The sequence below is a fragment of the Hemitrygon akajei genome, chromosome 3 (genome assembly GCF_048418815.1).
Source record: "Hemitrygon akajei chromosome 3, sHemAka1.3, whole genome shotgun sequence".
NCBI classification, from domain to species: domain Eukaryota; kingdom Metazoa; phylum Chordata; class Chondrichthyes; order Myliobatiformes; family Dasyatidae; genus Hemitrygon; species Hemitrygon akajei.
Window position 1 is genome coordinate 583049 of NC_133126.1, and position 16404 is coordinate 599452.

The 16404-nt window shown below is 43.1% G+C and overlaps 2 protein-coding genes across 4 annotated transcripts in view; one reads left to right on the forward strand and one right to left on the reverse strand.

Moving 5' to 3' along the window:
- Positions 1 to 16404, forward strand: part of pomt2 (protein-O-mannosyltransferase 2) — a 303990-nt gene that overhangs the window by 222205 nt on the left and 65381 nt on the right. For both annotated transcript variants that reach the window (XM_073039121.1, XM_073039122.1), the window contains 2 exons: positions 295 to 386; positions 11294 to 11370. In XM_073039121.1, coding sequence (XP_072895222.1) covers positions 295 to 386; positions 11294 to 11370 — 169 coding nt within the window. The remainder of the gene's footprint in view (positions 1 to 294; positions 387 to 11293; positions 11371 to 16404) is intronic.
- The window catches only part of tmem63c (transmembrane protein 63C), a 616893-nt gene that overhangs the window by 90237 nt on the left and 510252 nt on the right, over positions 1 to 16404 (reverse strand). The gene's annotated exons all lie outside the window — the stretch shown is intronic.

The following is a 16404-nucleotide window of genomic DNA, read 5'->3' on the forward strand; positions in this document are numbered from 1 at the left end:
GATGATCAGCCATGAACATACTGAATGGCGGTGCAGGCTCGAAGGGCCGAATGGCCTACTCTTGCACCTATTTTCTATTTTCTGTGCCCTCCTTCCCACCCCTGCTCTTCCCCTTCACAGTAGGATACCCAGATTCTTTCTGATTTCACTCAAAACCATATTATTTATGTGATTCATCCATACAAATTTCTAGTCAGAGGCCACTTTTGGTGTTTTGATAGGAATTGATTCTGGAAATCAGTTGAAAACTTGACCTATATTTATGCTTCTTTTGTTGATCTTTGTTGTCTGCAGGGGATGGGAGCAGGTTGAAGTCAGCTGTAGTCCTTACCTTAAAGAAGCCCCCAACTCATTGTGGAACATTGAGGATCATATTAATGCCAAATGTAAGTGTTGCAAATGTATCTGCAAAAAATATCTTGTGTCTATAAAATTTAACATTTCTTGGTTTAACATTATAATGTGGGAAGCCCATCAATTTGAATATGAGAAATGCTCAAGTTGGAAATCAGAAATAGAAAATGGTGGAAACACTTGCATCTGGCAACATTGGTGGAAGGAGAAATAGAAAATGTTTCAGGCTGAAGACATACAGTACTTTAAGAAATAGAAAGAGAGAAAAAAGTGAACTTGAAGTTGCTGAGAAGTAGTAGAAGCATAGATATGACAAAGGGAATATCTGTGAAAGGGTGAGGCCAAAGTTACTGTGTGGTTAAATTGCAGAACTCATCTGGCTGATGAGATCACAGATCAGTTAATGAGAGAAAAGGGAACCAAAGCTATGAGATGAAGACAGTTGGAGAATGAAAACACACAAGAAGTTGAAAATGTAGGGCCATGGGACTTGCCCACCAAGTCAGGCTGTGCAAATACAGAAACAAGTCAACATCATAGATGAATGACTTACCAGAGCAATTGCCAGTTCTGGTGATGACAGGAAAAGAGAGTTTTTCAAAATTGGAGACTTCACTATCACCCTATTTAAGGAGGGTGGAAGGACACCTAGTATTTGTACTCCAAAGTCCCTTTGTTCTACCAGTCCAAAGTGCGCTGTCATTCACTGTGAAAATCCTCCCTTGATTTGACTTTCCAAAATGCAACATCTCACACTTAATCTGAATTAAACTCCATTTGCCCTTGTTTGACCCACTTACTTAGCTGATCAAGATCCCACTATAATTTTTTATATCCTCCTTCATTATTCACTCTATCACCTATTTTAGTGTATCAGCAAACTTACAAACTATACTTTGTACATTCTTATTCAAGTTTTTGATATAAATGACAAACAATAATTGGCTCAGACCACATCCCTGTGACACACAATCTGAAAATTGACCTTACTTCATCAGTAACAAGAGAAAAAACTGCAGATGCTGGAAATCCGAGCAACACACACAAAATGCTGGAGGAACTCAGCAGGCCAGACAGCAGCTATGGAAAAGAGATGGAATTGACTTATTGTGCCAAAACTGTACTGTACATTTTTTCCATAGATGCTGCCTGGCCTACTGAGTTCAACCAGAATTTTGTGCGTGTTCCTTCATCACTCTGGTTTCTACCATCAAACTAATTGTGTATCAAATGAACCAAATCTCCCTGCATTCCATGGGATCTAACCTTTGAGAGTAGCCTACCATATGGAGCCTCATCAAAGGCCTGACTGAAGTCTACATAAGACATGTATACAGCCCTGCCTTCACAAACTTTCTCAGTCACACTATCAGAACTTCAGTCAAGTCTGTAAGACATGATCTCCTGTTCACAGACAGGATGGCGAAGAAGGCTTTTGGCACACACTGGCCTTCATAAGTCAGGGCATTGAGTACAAAAGTTGTATGGGACACTGGTGAAGTTGCAGTTGGAGTGTTGTGTTCAGTTTTGGACATCCTGCTACAGGAAAGATACTATTAAAATAAAAAGAATTCTGAAAAGATTTACAAGGATGTTGCCAGAACTTACGAGACTTGAGTTATAGGGAGAAGTTGGACAGGCTAGGACTTTTTCCTTGGAACATAGGAGACTGAGAGGTGATCTATCAGGAACCAGAATCCTTGGAGACTGAGGGTGGGGAAATCACAATCCAGAATCATAGAGCAATGCAGCACAGATACAGGCCCTTCGACCAGCTCAGACCATGCCAACCATGTTGTCCACCCAGTTAGTCACTATTTCCATATAACCATATAACAATCACAGCACGGAAACAGGCCATTCCGGCCCTCCTAGTCCATGCCGAACTCTTAATCTCACCTAATCCCACCTACCCGCACTCAGCCCATAACCCTCCACTCCTTTCCTGTCCATATACCTATCCAATTTTACCTTAAATGACACAACTGAACTGGCCCCTACTACTTCTACAGGAAGCTCATTCCACACAGCTATCACTCTCTGAGTAAAGAAATACCCCCTCGTGTTTCCCTTAAACTTTTGCCCCCTGACTCTCAAATCATGTCCTCTCGTTTGAATCTCCCCTACTCTCAATGGAAACAGCCTATTCACGTCAACTCTATCTATCCCTCTCAACATTTTAAATACCTCGATCAAATCCCCCCTCAACCTTCTACGCTCCAATGAATAGAGACCTAACTTGTTCAACCTTTCTCTGTAACTTAAGTGCTGAAACCCAGGTAACATCCTAGTAAATCGTCTCTGCACTCTCTCTAATTTATTGATATCTTTCCTATAATTTGGTGACCAGAACTGTACACAATATTCCAAATTTGGCCTTACCAATGCCTTGTACAATTTTAACATTACATCCCAACTTCTGTACTCGATGCTCTGATTTATAAAGGCCAGCGTTCCGAAAGCCTTCTTCACCACCCTATCTACATGAGACTCCACCTTCAGGGAACTATGCACTGTTATTCCTAGATCTCTCTGTTCCACTGCATTCCTCAATGGCCTACCATTTACCCTGTATGTTCTATTTGGATTATTCCTGCCAAAATGTAGAACCTCACACTTCTCAGCATTAAACTCCATCTGCCAACGTTCAGCCCATTCTTCTAATCGGCATAAATCTCCCTGCAAGCTTTGAAAACCCACCTCATTATCCACAACACCTCCTACCTTAGTATCATCAGCATACTTACTAATCCAATTTACCACCCCATCATCCAGATCATTTATGTATATTACAAACAACATTGGGCCCAAAACAGATCCCTGAGGCACCCTGCTAGTCACCGGCCTCCATCCCGATAAACAATTATCCACCACTACTCTCTGGCATCTCCCATCTAGCCACTGTTGAATCCATTTTATTACTCCAGCATTAATACCTAACGACTGAACCTTCTTAACTAACCTTCCATGTGGAACTTTGTCAAAGGCCTTGCTGAAGTCCATATAGACTACATCCACTGCCTTACCCTCGTCAACATTCCTCGTAACTACCGTAGATTCCGGATTATAAGCCGCTACTTTTTCCCCACGCTTTGAACAGCTTTGAACACTGCGGCCTTTACTACGGTGCGGCTAATGCATGGTTTTTTTTCATGCCGCCAAAAACATTTTGCCTCGTAACAGTAGACCAATAAAATTGATGAGTAGTTCACAGAGGTCCAATGAAATTGTACGATAAATCAAGCGCACTTTCACAATTAAATTATTGTAAATCAGTCATTTGTACTCACCCTCATCAACATGGAAAACACTCGAAGAAAAGCATTGTGCTGCCTTTATGGCAGTTATTTAGTTTATAATATTTTCACTTAGTAATTCATTTGTTAGTATTTTCTAGTTAAAGTTAGAAGTGTTTTAAGTATATTTGTTTTCTGTACTACATCCCGGGATGCTATGACGTCACATCCGGTTTCGCCACGTCTTGTGGGGAAAATACCGGTTTCCGATAAATGGAAAGGAGGGGGCAAGCGCATTAGACCCGCGCGAGAATGCTGCAAACATATGATGCAGCTTTTAAGTTAAAGGCGATCAATAACTTTTCCTGGTAGGCTGCAGTATATATTTTTTTACCAGTCGTTAGGAGATATTGGAATGTTGTTCGTGCACTGTTCAGTAAAAAAGTATACGCAACGTAATTTGTGTGTTACTGATACATATGTATATTTAAAAGTAGCCGTGTTACAGGCACGGTTCGAAAAAAAGCATTTGCAATATGTATTTGTTTATGTTACCATACGGATTTAATTAAAAGTTAAAAAATCCTCACATGTAATATCTTTCTGTGTAAATATCTCATATTAGGAGATGGTGGTGGACTTTAGGAGATCTAGGCCTCATATGGAGCCAGTGATCATTAATGGAGAATGTGTGGAGCAGGTTAAGACCTACAAGTATCTGGGAGTACAGTTAGACGAGAAGCTAGACTGGACTGCCAACACAGATGCCTTGTGCAGGAAGGCACAGAGTCGACTGTACTTCCTTAGAAGGTTGGCGTCATTCAATGTCTGTAGTGAGATGCTGAAGATGTTCTATAGGTCAGTTGTGGAGAGCGCCCTCTTCTTTGTGGTGGCGTGTTGGGGAGGAAGCATTAAGAAGAGGGACGCCTCACGTCTTAATAAGCTGGTAAGGAAGGCGGGCTCTGTTGTGGGCAAAGTACTGGAGAGTTTAACATCGGTAGCTGAGCGAAGGGCGCTGAGTAGGCCACGGTCAATTATGGAAAACTCTGAACATCCTCTACATAGCACCATCCAGAGACAGAGAAGCAGTTTCAGCGACAGGTTACTATCGATGCAATGCTCCTCAGACAGGATGAAGAGGTCAATACTCCCCAATGCCATTAGGCTTTACAATTCAACCGCCAGGACTTAAGAACTTTTTAAAAGCTATTATTAATGCTTTTTGAGATAGTGATTTAGATGCGTATCATATTTTTTACTGAGTTAAGTATTGTATGTAATTAGTTTTGCTACAACAAGTGTATGGGACATTGGAAAAAAAAAGTTGAATTTCCCCATGGGGATGAATAAAGTATCTATCTATCTATCTATCTATCTATCTATCTATCTATCTATTACAACGTGGGACACCTGCGGCTTAAAATCCGGTGCGGCTTGTACAAGTACAAAATTGATTTTCTTTCTACAATTAGAGCCTGCGGCTTTTAATCAGGTGCGCTCTGTAGTCCGGAATCTACGGTACTTCAAAAAATTCAATAAGGTTTGTCAAACATGACCTTCCACGCACAAATCCATGCTGGCTACTCCTAATCAGATCCTGTCTATCCAGATAATTATAAATACTATCTCTAAGAATACTTTCCATTAATTTACCCACCACTGATGTCAAACTGACAGGTCTATAATTGCCAGGCTTACTTCTAGAACCCTTTTTAAACAATGGAACCACATGAGCAATACGCCAATCCTCCGGCACAATCCCCGTTTCTAATGACATCTGAAAGATCTCCGTCAGAGCTCCTGCTATCTCTACACAAACTTCCCTCAAGGTCCTGGGGAATATCCGGTCAGGACCCGGAGATTTATCCACTTTTAAATTTCTTAAAAGCGCCAGTACTTCCACCTCTTTAATTGTCATAGGTTCCATAACTTCCTTACTTGTTTCCCACACCTTACACCATTCAATATCCTTCTCCTTAGTGAATACCGAAGAGAAGAAATCGTTCAAAATCTCTTCCATCTCCCTCGGCTCCACACATAGCTGACCACCCTGATTCTCTAAGGGACCAATTTTATCCCTCACTATCCTCTTGCTTTTAATATAACTGTAGAAGCCTTTCGGATTTACTTCCACCTTATTTGCCAAACCAAACTCGTAACTTCTTTTAGCTTTTCTAATCTCTTTCTTAAGTTTCCTTTTACATTCTTTATATTCCTCGAGCAATTCCTTTACTCCATGCTGCCTATATCTATTGTAGACATCCCTCTTTTTTCGAACCAAGTTTCTAATATCCCTTGAAAACCATGGCGTTTTCAAACCTTTAACCTTTCCTTTCAACCCAACAGGAACATAAAGATTCTGTACCCTCATAATTTCACCCTTAAATGACCTCCATTTCTCTATTACATCCTTCCCATAAAACAACTTGACCCAATCCACTCTTTCTAAATCCCTGCGCATCTCCTCAAAGTTAGCCTTTCTCCAATCAAAAATCTCAACTCTAGGTCCAGTCCTGTCCTTCTCCATAATTATATTGAAGCTAATGCTATTGTGATCACTGGACCCGAAGTGCTCCCCAACACATACATCTGTCAGCTGACCTATCGCATTCCCTAACAGGAGATCCAACACTGCCCCATCTCTAGTCGGTACTTCTATGTATTGTTGCAAAAAACTATCCTGCACACATTTCACAAACTCTAAACCATCCAGCCCTTTTACAGAATGAGCTTCCCAATCTATGTGTGGAAAATTAAAATCTCCCACAATCACCACCTTGTGTTTACTACAAATATCTGCTATCTCCTTACACATTTGCTCTTCCAACTCACGCTCCCCATTAGGTGGCCTATAATACACTCCTATCAGAGTTACTACACCTTTCCCATTCCTCAATTCCACCCAAATAGCCTCCCTAGAGGAGCTCTCTAATCTATCCTTCCAAAGCACCGCCATAAGATTTTCTCGGACAAGCAATGCAACACCTCCTCCTCTGGCCCCTCCTACTCTATCACACCTGAAGCAACTAAATTCAGGAATATTTAGTTGCCAATCACACCCTTCCTGCAACCATGTTTCACTAATAGCTACAACATCATAATTCCAGGTATCAATCCACGCTTTAAGCTCATCCACCTTTCTTACAATGCACCTAGCATTAAAATAGATACATTTAAGATACTCTCCACCTCCTCTCTTTTCATTCCTAGCAATGCATTCAAATTTATTATCCTTTTCTTTCTTCTCCCCTACATCTTCGGGCTGAGCACATCCCTTCTCCATCACCTGCCTTTCCTCCCTCACACACTGTCCACTTACTTGCTCTACTGGTGAACTAACCTCCTCTCCCATAGTTTCCTCAAATTGATTTCCACCCCCCCATCTTACGAGTTTAAAGTCTGCCCTGTAGCCCTAGCAAACCTCCCCGCTAGGATATTGGTCCCCCCCAGGATTCAAGTGTAACCCGTCCTTCTTGAACAGGTCACGCCTGCCCCAGAAGAGGTCCCAATGATCCAGAAACTTGAATCCCTGCCCCCTGCTCCAATCCCTCAACCACGCATTCATCCTCCACCTAATTCCATTCCTACTCTCACTGTCGCGTGGCACAGGCAGTAATCCCGAGATTACTACCTTTGCGGTCCTTCTTCTTAACTGCCTTCCTAACTCCCTATACTCTCGTTTCAGAACCTCTTCCCCTTTCCTACCTATGTCATTGGTACCTACATGTACCACGACCTCTGGCTCCTCACCCTCCCACTTCAGGATATCTTGGACGCGATCAGAAACGTCCCGAACCCTGGCACCAGGGAGGCAAACTACCATCCGGGACTCCCGAACACCTCCACAGAACCGCCTGTCTGAACCCCTGACTATCGAGTCCCCTATTACTATGGTCCTCTTTCTTCTATCCCTACCCTTCTGAGCTACAGGGCCGTCCTCTGTGCCGGAGGCCCGGCCACTGTCACTTCCTCCAGGTAGGCTGTCCCCCCCCAACAGTACTCAAACATGAGTACTTATTGTCAAGGGGTACAGCCACTGGGGTACTCTCTAGTACCTGCCCCTTCCCCTTCCTGACCGTGACCCACCTATCTGCCTCCCGTGGCCCCGGAGTGACCACCTGCCTGTAACTCCTCTCTATCACTTCCTCACCCTGACCAGGCGAAGGTCATCGAGCTGCAGCTCCAGTTCCCTATCTCGGTCCCTCAGGAGCTGCAGTTCGACACACCTGGCGCAGATGTGGACGTCCGGGAGGCTCGGAGACTCCAGGACCTCCCATATCCGACACCGAGAACAACAAGCTTCCCTCACACTCATACTTCCCGAATAACTGAAAATAACAAGGAGAACTAAAAGATAAGCCTACTGTGCCCTCTTCCGCCTAAGCCCTCTGAGCCCAAGCCCTACACTCTGCTCCCGGCTCACTCCGCTGCCCACAAACGAAGCTGCCCGCTGCTTAAGGCTGCGTTCTTTTTATATCTTCCCTCCTTCCCAGGCCTCCTTCACGCGCCTGCGCAGTCCCGCCTCTCAGAACTCCGATCTGAGAAGCAATTTGAAAATGGCCGCCGCCGCACTTCTTCTCAAAGCCTCGCTGTCCTCTTCCAAAAGAGAACTACCTCACTCCTTCTCTCCTTTTTATATCTTCCCTCCTTCCCAGGCCTCCTTCATGTGCCTGCGCAGTCCCGCCTCTCAGAACTCCGATCTGAGAAGCAATTTGAAAATGGCCGCTGCCGCACTTCTTCTCAAAGCCTCGCTGTCCTCTTCCAAAAGAGAACTACCTCACTCCTTCTCTCCTTTTTATATCTTCCCTCCTTCCCAGGCCTCCTTCACGCGCCTGCACAGTCCCGCCTCTCAGAACTCCGATCTGAGAAGCAATTTGAAAATGGCCGCCGCCGCACTTCTTCTCAAAGCCTCGCTGTCCTCTTCCAAAAGAGAACTACCTCACTCCTTCTCTCCTTTATATATCTTCCCTCCTTCCCAGGCCTCCTTCACGCGCCTGCGCAGTCCCGCCTCTCAGAACTCCGATCTGAGAAGCAATTTGAAAATGGCCGCCGCCGCACTTCTTCTCAAAGCCTCGCTGTCCTCTTCCTCTTTCCTGCCTTCAGCCCATATCTCTCCAAGCCCTGCCCCTCCATGTACCTATCCAAGTACTTAAATGATTCTACTGTACATACCTCAACGACTTCTCTAGCAGCTCATCACACACTATGCGCGAGGGAGTTTCTTTTAAATCTTACCCTTCTCACCCTGTATCATTGCCTTTCATTTTGGACTCTCTTACCTTGGAGAAAAGACTGTTACTGTCCACCTTATCTATGCTTCTCATAAATCTTAAAGGATATAAGAGAAATTCTATGAGGGATTTCTTGCAGGTCAGTGGCAGTTATTTAAAAAGGGAACTTTGAGAGCATTAATCCTTTGTGTGTGGCCTATCAGCGGCGTCAACAGAGCTTTACCAAGAGGGATTCCTCTCAGGTCGGCAGCAGTTATTTGAAAAGGGAGCTTTAGCTCATTGTATGTGCCCTATCAGCAGCTATAATAGGAGCACCAATCGTGAGTTAAATAGCAGGCAAGTTCCACTTATAAGGAAGACACTGCCTCGCAGAATGGTCATCAAAGAAGTAGTCATCGATGAAGTCATCTGAGGCAGATTTGTAGGGCAAACAAGTAGTGAGGTCATAGAACCTATACAGATTGAAGAGGAGGAGGTGCTTGCTATCTTGAGGCAAATCAGAATAGATAAATCCCCAGGACCTGACAGGGTATTCCCTCGGACCTTGAAGGAGACTAGTGTTGAAATTGCAGAGGCCCTGGCAGATATATTTAAAATGTCGGTATCTATGGGTGAGGTGCCAGAGGATTGGAGGATAGCTCATGTTGTTCCGTTGCTTAAAAAAGACTCTAAAAGTAATCCAGGAAATTATAGGCCGATAAGTTTGATGTCAGTAGTAGGTAAATTATTGGAAGGAGTTCTAAGAGATAGGATCTACAACTATTTAGATAGACAGGGATTTATTAGGGAGAATCAACACGGCTTTATGCGTGGTAGGGCATGTTTCACAAATCTATTAGAGTTTTTCGAGGAGGTTACAAAGAAAGTGGATGAAGGGAAGGCAGTGGATGTTGTCTACATGGACTTCAGTAAGCCTTTGACAAGGTCCCGCATGGGAGGTTAGTTAGGAAGATTCAGTCGCTAGGTATACATGGTGAGGTAGTAAATTGGATAAGATATTGACTCAATGGGAGAAGTCAGAGAGTGGTAGTGGAGGATTGCTTATCTGAATGGAGGCCTGTGACTAGTGGTGTGCCACAGGAATTGGTGCTGGGTCCATTGTTATTTGTCATCTATATCAATGAATTGGATGATAATGTGATAAATTGGATCAGCAAATTTGCTGATGATACAAAGATTGGAGGTGTAGTGGACAGTGAGGAAGGTTTTCAAAGCTTCCAGAGGGATTTGGACCAGCTGGAAAAATGGGCTGAGAAACGGCAGATAGAGTTTAATACAGACAAGTGTGAGGTATTGCACTTTGGAAGGACAAACCAAGGTAGAACATACAAGGTAAATGGTAGGACACTGAGGAGTGCAGTAGAACAGAGGGATCTGGGAAGACAGATACAAAATTCCCTAAAAGTGGCGTCAGAGGTAGATAGGGTAGTAAAGAGAGCTATTGGTACATTGGCCTTTATAAGTCAAAGCATTGAGTATAAGAGTTGAAATGTTATAGTGAAGTTGTATAAGGCATTGGTGAGGCCAAATTTAGAGTATTGTGTGCAGTTTTGGTCACTGAATTACAGGAAGGATATTAATAAGGTTGAAAGAGTGCAGAGAAGGTTTACAAGGATGTTGCCGGGACTTGAGAAACTGAGTTACAGAGAAAGGTTGAATAGGTTAGGACTTTATTCCCTGGAGTGTAGAAGAATGAGGGGAGATTTGAGAGAGATTATTATAAGAGAGAGAGAGAGAAAACAGCTACTCTTGCAATCTTCGCAAGACTTGGAACTACGAACCGCCCGGGCAAGCTTGCTCCAGAATGTGTGACTGTCACTTCGGATAATCCAAAGGACTGGATTTTGGGGATATCTTGTGGAACCACTTGTGTAGCCCTTGCCTGGGTACATTGTGTGGTAAGCACTGGAAGACAATATTCCTGTGACAGGTCACTTTCAGTGATAATTCGTATGGGGATTTGGAATGACATGACGGACAAGATCTACGGTGACTGTTATCTCGTTTTACCGGCGTGAAACCTGTGGAATACTTTATACTTACCTTCTTTCTCCATTACAACGTGGATTACAAATATCTCTCTCCTATCATTTATTACGTGGATGACTGAACTTTCCTACTTCACCTTCTCAAGATAAGTCTTGTTCCCCCAAGCTCAATAGTTTGGGTGCTATATTTACACACATATATACACATAACACTGTTAACTTTTGTTTATCTTGGTTGAGTTACTATATTATAAGTACATACTAAAAAAGATAGTGGTTTTAACATTAAACTCTTGACTCAGTGTGAAATATCTTGCTGCTGGTTTGGTTCTAAAACGTTACAGTTCATAACAAGACAAGAACACTTAACTGCTTTTTTGTCTGTCCTCAGAACTTAAAAGGAATTATGTAAGTACAAGTGTTTTATTCAGACGTGCATGTTCCAAAAATCTGGATATATGTAACTTTAATATAATCATTTCAGTGCCGAATATCAGCCTGGAGGTGCTGAAACCATCATTTTCTGAGATACTACTGGAATCTCATGTCGTCATGATACGGGTCAGTAGTTTGTTTTCTTTACATTGTATTCTGACTGAATTTATTTCAGCACGTGATGTAGTCCACTGAATAATTGTTATTGCTGGACTGCAAGGCCCCCAGTCTCCGACTTACTCTTACAGCTAACTACCACATCTGTGAGCTTACTAACCCATGCATCCACATTGTCATTTGTGAACTTACAAACCCAGCCATCTGCATTGTTATTCAATGGAGCATATATGGACATGAAAATATAAAGGGCAGCGAACTCAGGGAGGAAAATGTTTACTGTCTGGACCATGTAGACATAAAAAGAGGGAGATGTTTATGTCTTTGAGCACATAATGATGAAGGTGGACTGGATGTGATGGAACTGGATTTTGGTAAAGCATTTGACAAGGTTCCCCATGGAAGGATCATTATGGATAGTTGGTTGTGTGGATTTGGAATTGGTTTGCCCAGTAGTAGCAGATGGAACATTTTCTAATTGGAGGTCAGTGTCTAGTGTGTTCCACAGGAATCATTTTAGGGCTCTTGCTCTTTGTGATTTCTATACATGACTTGGATGAGGAAGTGAAAAGGTGGAATGGTATGTTTGAAGATGATGAGAGGGTTGGTGGTGCTGTAGATAGTGTAGAAAGTTGTCGTAGGTTACAAAGGACATTGAAAGGATGTAGAGCTGGGCTGTGAAATGCCAGATGGAGTACAACCTGGAAAAAATGTGAAGTGACACACTTTGGAAGGCTAAACTTGAAGGCAGAATACAGGATGAATAAGATTGTTAGGTTACCTGCCAAGTTGATAGAGTTTTTAAGAAGGCAAATGGTGTGCTGGCCTTCATTAGTTGAGGGATTCAATTCAAAAGCCATGAGGTAATATTGCAGCAGATAACATCCACTGACTCTCCTTTGTCTATCCTACCTGTTAATTTCTCAAAGAATTCCAACAGATTTTGTCAGGCAAGATTTCCTCTTAAGGAAACCAAGCTGAATTTGGCTGAGTTTATCATATTCCTTCAAGTATCCTGAAACATCATCCTTAATGGGCTCCAACATCTTCCCAACCACTGAAGTCATGCTAACTGGACTATTGTTTCCTGCTCTTTGCCTCACCCCCTTCTTAAAGAGTGGAGTTGTGACTTTGCAGTCCTCCAGAACCATCACAGAATCCATTGTTTTTTGAAAGATCAATGCTAGTGCCTCTATAATCTCTTCAACTACCTCATTCAGAAGCCTGAGGTGTAGTATCTGTTCCAGGGGACTGATCTAACTTCAGACCTTTCAGCTTGCCAGGCACCATCTCCTTAGTAAAAGCAACTGTACTCACTTCTGCCCCCTGACACTCTTGAATTTTTCATATGCTGCCGATGTCTTCCACAGTGAAGACTAAGCAAAGTATTTATTCAGTTTGTCTGCCATTTCTTTGCCCCTTCCCATTAAAACCTCCATTGAGGGTGTTGTTTTTCAAGATTACAGGCTTGTGGCAGAGGTGTGCCATGGTAGTCAGTGCAGAGTCCACGTTATTTGGCATATATACTAATGATTAATAGGTTTCAAGATGACATGTAAATTGGTGTGGTGAAAAGTGAATAAGATTGTCAAAGGCTACAACAGGGTTATTATCATTGGGGAAGTGACTGAAAAGATAATAGGTAGATTATAACTGGTGTGAGAGGTGCAGCATTTTGGAAAGTTAAACCATGGCAGGACGATGATATTAATGTCAAATGTAAGTGGTTCCTAATGTGTTATGAAATCGAACGTAGAAATCTACAGCACATTACAGGTCCTTCGGCCCACAATGTTGTGCTGACCATGTAACCTACTCCAGAAACTGTCTAGAATTTCCTGACTGCATAGCCCTCTATTTTTCTAAGCTGCATGTACCTATATAAGAGTCTCTTAAAAGACCCTATTGTATCCGTTTCCACCACTGCCCCCGGCAGTGCATTCCACACACCCATCACTCTGTGTCAAAAAGCTTACCCCTGACATCCCCTGTGTACCTACTTCCAAGCATCTTAAAACTATCCCCCCCCCCCTCATGTTAGCCGTTCAGCCCTGGGAAAAATCCTCAGGCTATCCACATGATCAATGTCTCTCATCATCTTGTACACCTCTATCAGGTCACCTCTCATCCTCTGTTGCTCCAAGCAGAAAAGGCCAAGTTCACTCAACCTATTTTCATAAGGCACGCTCTCCAATCCAGGCAACATCCTTGTAAATCTCCTCTGCACTCTCTCTGTAGTATCCATATCCTTGTAATGAGGTGACCAGAACTGAACACAGTACTCCAAGTGGGGTCTGACCAAGGTCTTAGATAACTAACATTACCTCACGGCTCTTGAATTCTATCCCACAGTTAATGAAGGCCAACACACCATATGCCTTCTTAACAACACTGTCAACCTGCACAGCAGCTTTGAGTGTCCTATGGATACGGATCCTAAGATTTTGCTGATCCTCCACACTGCTAAGAGCCTTACCATTAATACTATATTCTGTCTTCAAATTTGACCTTCCAGAATGAACCACTTCACATTTATCTGGGTTGAACTCCGTCTGCCAGTTCTGCATCCTATCGATGTCCCGCTGTAACCTCCCCTCCAAACTATCCACAATGCCCCCAACCTTTGTGTCATCAACAAACTTACTAACTCACCCTTCTACTTCCTCATCCAGGTCATTTATAAAAATCCCAAAGAGGAGGGATTCTAGAACAGATCCCTGTGAACACCACTGGTCACCATCCTCCTTGCAGAATACAAACCATCTACAACCACCCTTTACCTTCTGTGGGCAAGCCAGTTCTGGATCCACAAAGCAAGGTCTCCTTGGATCCCATGCCTTCTTACTTTTTGAATGAGCCTTGCATGGGGAACCTTATCAAATGCCTTACTGAAATACATACACATTCCACTGCTCTACCTTCATCAAAGAGTTTTGTTACATCCTCAAATAATTCAATCAGGCTTGTAAGGTACGACCTGCTCTTAACAAAGCCATGCCTTCTTACTTTCTGAATGAGCCTTGCATGGGGAACCTTATCAAATGCCTTACTGAAATACATACACATTCCACTGCTCTACCTTCATCAATGAGTTTTGTTACATCCTCAAATAATTCAATTAGGTTTGTAAGGTACGACCTGCTCTTAACAAAGCCATGTTGACCAACCATAATCAATTTATGCCTCTCCAAATGCTCATAAATCCTGCCTCTCAGGATCTTCTGCAACTGCTTGCGCATCACTGAAGTAAGACTCACTGATCCATAATCTCCTAGGTTATCTCTACTCCCTTTGCAACCTTCCATTTCTCTGGTACTTCCCCCCCCCCCCCCCCCATTGATGATGCAAAGATCATCGCAGAGGCTTAGCAATCTCCTCCCTCACTTCCCACAGTAGCGTAGAGTATATCTCATCCGGTCCCAGCGATTTGTCTAACTCAATACCTTTCAAAAGCTCCAGCACATCCTCTTTCCACTATCGCTCCTTTCACACAGCTCATCCTCTTGCTCTTCACGTACTTGTAGAATGCCTTGGGGTTTTCCTTAATCTTGCTTGCCAAGGCCTTCTCATGGCCCTTTGTAGCTCTCCTAATTTCATTCTTAAGCTTCTTCCTGACACCCCTGTAATTTTCTAGAGCTCTAATAGTACCTAGTTTCTTGAAACTTTTGTAAGCTTTTCTTTTCTTCTTAACTAGATTTTCTACATCCTTTGTACACCATAGTTCTTTTAGCCTACCATCCTTTTCCTGCCTCAATTGAACATACCTGTGCAGAACACCATGCAACATTGAACATTTGCCACATTTTCACTGTGTATTTCCCTGAGAACATATGCTCCCAATTTATGTTCCCAATTTCTTTCCACATTATATTTTTCCCTACCCCAATTAAATATTTTCCCAAATTGTCTGCTCCTATCCTTCTCTGATACTATGGTGAAGGAGATAGAGTTGTGATTATTACCTCCAAAATGCTGTCCCACTGAGAGATCTGAAACCTGACCAGGTACATTTTCCAATACCAAGTCAAGTACAGCCTCTCCTCTAGTTGGCTTATCAATATATTGCATCAGGAAACCTTCATGAACACACCTAAGAAACTCCACCCTATTCAAACATCTTGCTCTAAGGAGATGCCAAATTAAAATCAACCATCACAACAACAAGGGTAGGGAAAGGAAGAGGAAAGCAGTAGTAATAGGGGACTCGATAGTTAGGGGGTCAGATGGGCGATTCTGTGGATGCGATCAGGAGACCCGGATGATAGTTTGCCTTCCTGGTGCCAGGGTTTGGGATGTTTCTGATCACGTCCAAGATATCCTGAAGTGGGAGGGTGAGGAGCCAGAGGTCGTGGTACATTTGGGTACCAATGATAAAGGTAGGAAAAGGGAAGAGGTCCTGAAAGGAGAATATAGGGAGTTAGGAAGGCAGTTGAGATGAAGGACCACAAAGGTAGTAATCTCGGGATTACTGCCTGTGCCACACGATAGTGATAGTAGGAATGGAATGAGGTGAAGGATAAATGCGTGGCTGAGGGATTGGAGCAGGCGGCAGGGATTCAAGTTTCTGGATCATTGGGACCTCTTTTGGGGCAGGTGTGATCTGTACAAAAAGGATGGGTTACACTTGAATCCTAGGGGGACCAATATCCTGGTGGGGAGATTTGCTAAGGCTACTGGGGAGACTTTAAACTAGAATGGTTGGGGGGTGGGAATCAATTTGAAGAGACTAGGGGAGAAGAGGTTAGTTCACAAATAGAGAAAGCTAGTAGACAGTGTGTGAGGGAGGATAGGCAGGTGATAGAGAAGAGGAGCGCTCAGACCGAAGATGTAGGAGAGAAGGAAGAAAAAGATAATAAAGGTGAAAGCATCGTTAGGGATAAACAGAGAGGAAGAGGTGGAGAGTTTCTTAAATGCATCTATTTTAATGCTAGGAGCATTGTAAGAAAGGTGGATGAGCTTAGAGCGTGGATTGATACCTGGAAACATGATGTTGTAGCTATTAGTGAAACATGGTTGCAGGAGGGGTGTGATTGTCAACTAAAT